The following is an 8,434-nucleotide window of genomic DNA, read 5'->3' on the forward strand; positions in this document are numbered from 1 at the left end:
AACTTTGGTGTAATACTTAATTATTAAATTTTATAATTTTTTAAAAATTTTGGGGGTGGGACAATATGTCCCCGCCATATTGTATACCATATAATCCAATAATTTTATCAATATCTAACTTAATTGCTTATGACTACATTTCTCTTGTACATTGAATTTTTTTAGCCGAAAATTTCGGAGAAAAATTTGACTTTCTAGCATTTTAACACATATCACTATATTCATATTATTATTCTTAATTGTTGTGGTTTATTCATATTATTGCTGTTCTTATTCTTATTGATATTGTTATTATGAGCAGAAAAAAACACCAAAGGAAGGATGCATAAGAGACAAAAATGAAACAGAAAAAAAAAAATCAAAGCACACAACTTATTGGGAATACGATGTGGTAGTTGAAGTTGTGTAAATTTCAAACCACCAAAACCACAGAATCGCTATCAGAATTTAATTTTAATGATGAAAAAAAAAATCTTCCCTTTCTGGCACCATCTCAAGCACTTATATATATTTGATAAACTATGATCCATATTATTCATTTATTATTATTATTATAGGAATTTTGTATTGCTCTTGAGGCTCAAAGAAAAAATTCCCAGAGAAGAAATCTAAAAGAGAATATAATATAATGAAGTCAACGAATCCTGAACCTGAAAAATCATCATCACCATCATCATCATCAAAGGCAGAAACATTAGATTCGGTGAAAGAAAAAGAAGAATCAACAACAACAGCTCAAAATGGTGGTTCATTATTGAAGGATAGCAGTGATGCTGAGGTCACAAAAATCACTCTCATGAGAGCTTTTGTTGAAAGCAAAGATCCGGCTTCTAAGGTACCAAATTATAGTTTCCAACATCATCATAGTACTTTTGTTTTTCCTAATAATGTTGGATCTGTTTTTTTACCATATTGATGTTAATTGATGGGGATATCAAACCCATTTGGATGAAGAAATTTTCATGGGACATTTTCTTTTTTAACCATTTGTGGCATATAATTTGGGTCAATAGATATATATGTTATGATTTGTGAATCGTTGACCTTGATTTTTATGCCTTTTGGGATGATTATTAAGCATAATTGAAGAATACCCATTTTTTGTTATGGGAAAAAGTTTATAACTTTGATGATTTGAATGCAAATTGTGTTTGTTTTTGATGATGGGTCATGGGGTGGCATAGGATGTAGATGATTTAACACTTAGAAGGTTCTTGAGGGCACGTGAGTTGGATGTGGAGAAAGCTTCTTACATGTTCCTTAAGTACCTGAAATGGAAACTCTCTTTTGTGCCAAATGGAGTGTCTCCATCAGAGATTCCTGAGGAACTTGCACACAGGAAATTGTTCTCTCAAGGCTTTGATAAACAGGGTAGACCTATAGTTCTTGCATTTGCTGCCAAACATTACCAAGGAAGTGATGGTGGTGATGGCTTCAAAAGTATGTTACATTGTTACTCATTTCTCACTTTTATTTCCTAAATTAGTATTACCTTAATTAATTGTCCATATGTTGGATATTAAAAGGTGAAACACAAAATTTAGAGGAAGATGTTTAGAGGGGTTTTGTAAGTTTAAATATTGACACGTATTATGTAGTTTCAACTAATCGTGTTTATCGTTAGGGGCAGAGTTAGCATAAAATTTGGAAAGCGGCCAAAGTTTAATTTTTTAATATAAACAGATTAAAATAAAAATTTTAAGAGAGACCAAAATTTATACACAATTTATAAGGAAAAGTTGAAGTTTAGAGGGGTTATTATCTGTTAGTGTTGCAAGTGTGAGGTGTGTTAAAGTTAGTCCCACATCCAAGAAAGTAAGGAAGAGTGAGGAGTTTATAAGATGAGAGACCCATTAACTTATTATCTTAAGGTTTTGAGTTGGATGTGTTGTCTTCTCCTTTTATGTTCTCTCGCTTGATTCATCCCCGAAATCTCCCAGTAGTCGAGAACTCTCTGGCAAAGGTAGAAAAAAGGGGATTATTTTCAATAATCTTTTATTTGTACTAGAATCAATGACATATTAGATCTAAAATATATATGCATTTCAAACAAGTTTGTAAATATAAAAAAAAAAAACGAATAATTCTTTCAGTTAAACCGATAAACATATATGTCAATATTTGAATTTTTTATCTTTATGTGAAAATAACTCTAGACATCTTGGTCGGAATTTTTACCCAACGACAATTAATTAAAAAATGGTTGACAAATTTCAATGCTTCTATACCTTTTTTGTTAACTCTTCAACAAGATCTCAGTTCAGATGAATATTGTAGTTAGAAACATGAAAATCAATATACTAAGATATGATAGACCAGACCAACTCTGCTCAAGTTAGATTAGTTTATTCTAGTGGAATTTAGATTTTACTATAGATAAAAGAAAGAAGAGAAAACATGCAATTTAATAATTTAACATTGATTCATCTGAAATTTACCTCTCTAAACTTCTTAAAATGTATAATTTGATTTCTTAAAAGTCATTAAAAAGTGCAAAATCTATATATTTTCTGCTAATTTTTTTCCATAAATTTATCTCCCTTAATGTATTATAAGAATAAATTTCAATAAAAACTTAGCAGAAACTTTTCCTTGGCAACATTTTAAAAGTTAAAACATAAAAAATTGCACTAAATCACATTTTCTCCGAGAAAGAAATATATGAAGTCCTTGGTAAGACTTAACTGTGCATTAAATCTTAATTTAATTTAAGATGAAAACTCAGGTGTAGTCAATTTCACGTGAAGTTGATAGCAGAGAGCCGTTAAATGATTTGAGTGATTTGACTAAATTTTCATCTAACGGCTCTCAATTATCAATTTCACGTGAAGTTGACTGCACCTGAGTTTTCACTTTTAAATTGCAACATTTTCCTAAATTTGAGGATAGATAGACTCTTGCTTTCTTTTTATAACTTAGTAGAAAATTCCCTTTTGAGAAGGTTGTCCCCTCATTTTTTTTCCCCTTCTTTTATGTGTTTCTGTATAACAGGGTTCGTAGCATTTACCATTGATAAGTTATGTTCAAGGTACTTACCCCTTTCTCTTATATAATTTTGCGAATAAATTACCATTTGTATCCATAAAAGATACAGATGTTGACAAATGTACCCATATAAGAATAAAACGACAATTATACCTACGGAAGATGGTTTTCGTGTGCCAAGAGTAGCCGGACGTTGGTTATACAATTAGTCCGTTAGGGTATTCTTAGCACACGGAAGGTATCTTCTGTGGATACAATTGTCATTTTATTCTTATATGGATACATTTGTCAACGTTTGTATATTTAATAGATACAAATGGTAATTTATTCTAATTTTGCTTATAGAAATGAAAAGCAAGAACCTTAAATTGTAATAAGAATGTTTTAATTTTGATGAATCAGGATGCCAGCGGGGCAAGAAAAGTTTTGTGCTATAGCAGATATTAAGGGTTGGGGATATGCAAACAGTGACATTCGTGGCTACCTTAATGCTCTAACCATTTTGCAGGTGTGCCCTTCTATCTTCCATTGTTCTTAGCTTATTATGAATCTATGCTTACCAATAATTTTAATTTGTTGAAGTAATTGCAGGTAGTTAGTGTCCGTTACATTTCTGTTTTTGGTGTTGTTCAACTTGCTAAATAGTTAGTTGATTACTTTGAACATTGTAAATGGAAAATAAAAAATATTATTATCTTCACACAAAAAATTAGCTATCAAGCACGATTGATTTTTTGTATGTACGTAGCATGTTTGATATAAATACATGATAGAAACTTAGAAGACTAATTAAAATATCAATAATATCTACTTAGAGAAAAATGACAAATAAACTCTTGACAATTTATGTTTTGGATAAATTTAATAAAAAAAAGTATTAATAAAATCTTTTAAGATAAAAAATGTGGACAAGTTAGTTCAAATTAAGATTTTCTATCTTAATCATAGGAAATTAATTTAAAGGTAGTGTGTTCACATCTGCTATCTTAAAAGATTTTATTGATATTTTTTTTAAATTAATTTGTCCAAAGTATAAGTTCTCAGGATTTATTTGTCTTTCAACTCTTAATTGCTAAGTGATAAAGTGCATTTGACTTAGAAGACCTAAACTATTTTAGGAAAAGTATAGATAACTAACAACATTTTTGAACAATGTGTGAACAATGTGAATTAATAAAGTTAAAAGAGTAAATTAATCTTAAATTTAATCAGTAACATTAAATTAGGATATAGTGTATTTTTATTTGATTGGTGGTTATTTATGTTATTCAAAATGGTCATTGTTTACCTAGCACTCCCCTTTTAACTTAACACTTTGAATACAAAAATGATGAAATAAAAGGAAACAATATTGTTGGTCATGAAAACAACCCCTTTTTTTGGATGCAGGATTACAACCCAGAAAGAATGGGGAAGCTCTTCATTTTGCATGCACCTTATGTGTTTATGAAAGTGTGGCAAATTATTTATCCTTTTATTGACAACAACACCAAAAAGAAGGTAACAACACACACTTCAAAGAAATTTCTGAAATTGATGAGATATTAATTAAGTTGAGATATTAATATTAATATATAAATATTTTGAAATTTTGCATTTATTATTGTGCAGATAGTATTTGTGGACAACAAAAAGATAACACGAACATTGCTAGAAGAAATAGATGAGAGCCAGCTTCCAGAGATTTATGGTGGTAAATTGCCATTAGTCCCAATCGAAAATTGCTGATTAATTAAATAATCACACATTCACAATTCAATTAAATACAACATAGAATTTTCTAATTAAAAATTATTATTAAGTTCTAAGAAAAATGCAAGGCAGTTCTGAGGCATCGAACAATGAACAGCATCGCAGTCAGAAGCACAAGTGCATGTCAACGCTCTGACCATAGCAGCACAGCATTGTCAGGAGCCTACCAATGACATCAGAATAGAACACACACACAGATTTATATTTTCATACATTCGCATTTATTAAATCTTCTATACTCTATAGTATTTAAATTTAATTTAAATAAATAATATTTATATATTAGTATAGAATACTGAGTAGTACAAGCTTAATTTCTATTCCATTGGACCTTGCATTCATCCATCCATCCGAGCAGAAAAAGCCAAGAGTGGTGAGTAACCGTTCCCCCCTTCCCACGCGGCAAACCATCTTCTTTAATTCTCAGCTTTGGTAAGACACTCTTCTCTCCTTTCCTTAATTGCACTTCTCTCATTTTCTCATCTCGGAATTATCGTACTTCCCCCCACCCTTTTCTTTTCTTAATTCTTATAAAGGACTAATATTTAATACATCTGATTTTAATTTAATTAGTTAATTACTCTCGTCACATCAAAATCAAATATCTCCCTGCCATTTATGTGCTTTTAAAAAAACACACCACCACTCCCTCCTCTCTTGTTTGTTCTCTTTTTATTTTGTTGCAGTGCCGTTGAAACTTGAGAGCTAGAGTCCCCTTTGTTTTTGTCTTTTTTCTCTCCAAATGTCCTCTTCCACCGTTGGCAATGAGGAGGAGAAGCTTTACCCTTCCCCACTAGCCTCTCACGACGACATCGTCAAGGACCCTTCTGTCTTTTGGGACACTCTCAGACGCTTTCACCTCCTTCTCAGTACCAAATTCATGTAAGCTCCTTATATAATATTTTACTCCACAAAAACTAATAAATAAATTAATTAATCTGTTTTTGTTTTCCGCATCACATCACTGCATCTGTATGCAGCATACTACAACAAGCTAGCTGGAATATGATTTTGATATTCGGGTTGAGCTTTTTCATTCCCTTTTATTTTTTTGTAATCTGCGCGTTTTTAATATATATTATATATTTTGTTGTGTGAAATAAAAACAAATAAAATGTTTGGATCGTTTTGGGTTATGAAGGATTCCTGTGATTGGAGGGAAGGAGCTAGATTTGCACGTCCTGTACGTGGAGGTTACGAGGAGAAGTGGCTATGAGAAGGTGGGGTCCTTCCTTCCGTACAACCTCTGTAAAACGCATTACCCACTACTGCTACGGACTACCCACTCAAAACGAATTAGCTTTATTTATTTAATTATTTATTATTTATTTTTGCTATGCTTAAAAGTTAAAAAGGATATCGTACATGATGAACTTTGTTATGTGCTTCAAATATAATAAATCGAATCCTAAGTGCAATTATATTTGTATCTTAAAATGGGTCGTCCTTTAAATTAAGAGTAAAAGTAATAAATAAAATATTAAAAATTTACACTTTGAACAAATTAATTCTTAAAAAAAAAAAATCAATAAAGTCGTTTAAATTTAAATTAGTCCTTATAATTAAAGTAAAAGGTCTTAATTTAAACTAATTTGTTTACATTTGTTATTCTAAAAAATTTTATTGGTATTTTTTTCTTTAGAAATTAATCTATCTAAAATATAAATTCTTTTGGATTTATCTGTCATTTTACTCTTAAATTAATTAAGTCATAACATTGTTAATGAAGAAATTCATTACGCTACAATTTAGATAAGAATAAACTGTTTTAGGAGCTGATAATTTAGAATTAAAGTGTTTGGTTATAATGAGGGAAAAGAACTGAAGTTGTGGTTTGAACTTTGAAGAACATATTTTGGTATTATGGTGAAGGATTCATGAGAATACTTAGGATAGATCACATCAAATTAAAGAGAATCACAAAAACTAAACCATTGATTTTAGTTTAGTTTCCGAATGTAGAATAATGACATTGCATAAAATTATTTATATAAACCCTTGAATAAAAGTTGAATTATTAAGATCAAGCATCTAGTCCAATTCATGGATTCAAAAACATATATATAATATAGTTCTACACTTAAACAGGGTTTCTTTTTTTTTCATTTCCTATTCAACCTTTTAATATCTATTAATTTTTGGATGAATAACAAGAACATAACAAAGCTCATTTAAAGGGAAAAGAAAAACTAAAAAATGAACATGTGTGCGAGATTGTGTGTATATGTATTCACTAGTAGTAGTTTGTTTTTGTCCAATGTCTAGTTTCTTATCGGGCTCAAAGTTTGGGCTTAATTTAAAAATTATGGCATAACTGCATCATAAGTGTAAAGTGTAGTACACTTGGGCTTATTGTTCATCCTTAGTTGACTATTGAGCTATGAAACATAGACACTTTGTTAAATTATCGTGTCAATGTATCAGATATATTTTGGACACGACACTAGCTCATTGATACTTGTTCAATATACGTGTTTGTTATGTCTAACTCAATCTTAATCAAAAATAAAAAATTTTACTCCAGACACACTTTCACACTCTTAAATACCATTACGTATCAATGTGTTCGACCTTATTCTTAATATATATTCTTAAAATAAATTTAGAAATAGTATATATTATTATTTATTAAAACAAAAATATTTTAAATATTTTATATAATTAAAATAAGACATTAAAAATAATTAATAAAATAATTTACATTTTAATATCAATAAAATAACAAAATATCATCATAATTTATCTAAAAAAACTTTATATTTTATATATATGTCTGTCTCCATGTCTTATAAAATTTTAAAGTCTGTGTGTCAACGTGTCCCATGTCTGCGTCAGTATCCGTGCATTATAGCTCTACAGTCTACAAACAGCCGCACCAAAAAGAGAAAAAAGAAATCCTACGGTGACAAAAACAAATGTCGAAGGTTCGAATCTCGCCTTGTGCATGTAATAACTTATTGGCCAATAGAATTCAGATCCGTAACAGATTAGTTCTTAGCCTGTTGAAGCAAAAAAGTGTTGCCTTGATCTAAGGCAACGGCCGCATCTGCAACGCTCCTCAAAAACGTTGCCTTAGGTCTAAAAGTGCTGCTATAGATCAAAAGCAACTTTTTGTCAGTTTTTAGGCAACACTTTTTAAATGTTGTCTCAACCTAAAAATATTTTAATGAGAGATACTATGGGCAACAACAAAAAATAACACTAACCAACTATAACTAATCGAGTAATCAGTTCACTTATATGTTCGAATTGAAGATACCGGGGATAACAAAAAAAATAATAACACTATATTTTTTCAAAAATTATAAACTTAGGATAATATTACGATGACGAAGAGTAAAGATGATCCTCCAATTTTGAGAGTCAAAGTAAAACCAATGAAGCTCCTCCTCATGTCAAATTCAAACACACTCTACCACTCTATACAATAAGGGCAAATTATAAAACATTGTGTGTGTTTAGATCAATAATACATAATAATTATGAATTGAAAATTATATCGTTCACACATTAATATTATTGGAAAATTTTCCCGATTATATTATTTTTCATAAAAGAAATGAAGGTATTCACTGTAAAGAAAAATATAGTTGCATGTTCAGACTAATATATAAGATTGAACTATTAAAATAAAAAAAATTAAAATAGATATAACCACATCGAAACATGTAAATAAGATTGATTAATTAGAGTGCAA

General features: G+C 29.8%; 2 protein-coding genes across 2 annotated transcripts; both read left to right on the plus strand.

The window, feature by feature from the left end:
• Positions 298–4,794, plus strand: LOC107613906 (random slug protein 5). The gene is made up of 6 exons (XM_016316096.2): positions 298–835; positions 1,185–1,440; positions 2,992–3,028; positions 3,388–3,493; positions 4,375–4,485; positions 4,597–4,794. Exons 1-6 carry the CDS (start codon positions 629–631, stop codon positions 4,711–4,713), a joined length of 834 nt encoding a protein of 277 aa, XP_016171582.1. The 5' UTR covers positions 298–628; the 3' UTR covers positions 4,714–4,794.
• LOC107611772 lies at positions 4,806–6,134 on the plus strand. The gene is made up of 3 exons (XM_016313666.1): positions 4,806–5,619; positions 5,718–5,759; positions 5,879–6,134. The coding sequence occupies exons 1-3, from the start codon at positions 5,480–5,482 to the stop codon at positions 6,132–6,134; spliced, it is 438 nt and encodes a 145-aa protein (XP_016169152.1). The 5' UTR covers positions 4,806–5,479.

The sequence above is a fragment of the Arachis ipaensis genome, chromosome B08 (assembly GCF_000816755.2).
Source record: "Arachis ipaensis cultivar K30076 chromosome B08, Araip1.1, whole genome shotgun sequence".
Classification (NCBI taxonomy): Eukaryota; Viridiplantae; Streptophyta; class Magnoliopsida; order Fabales; family Fabaceae; genus Arachis; species Arachis ipaensis.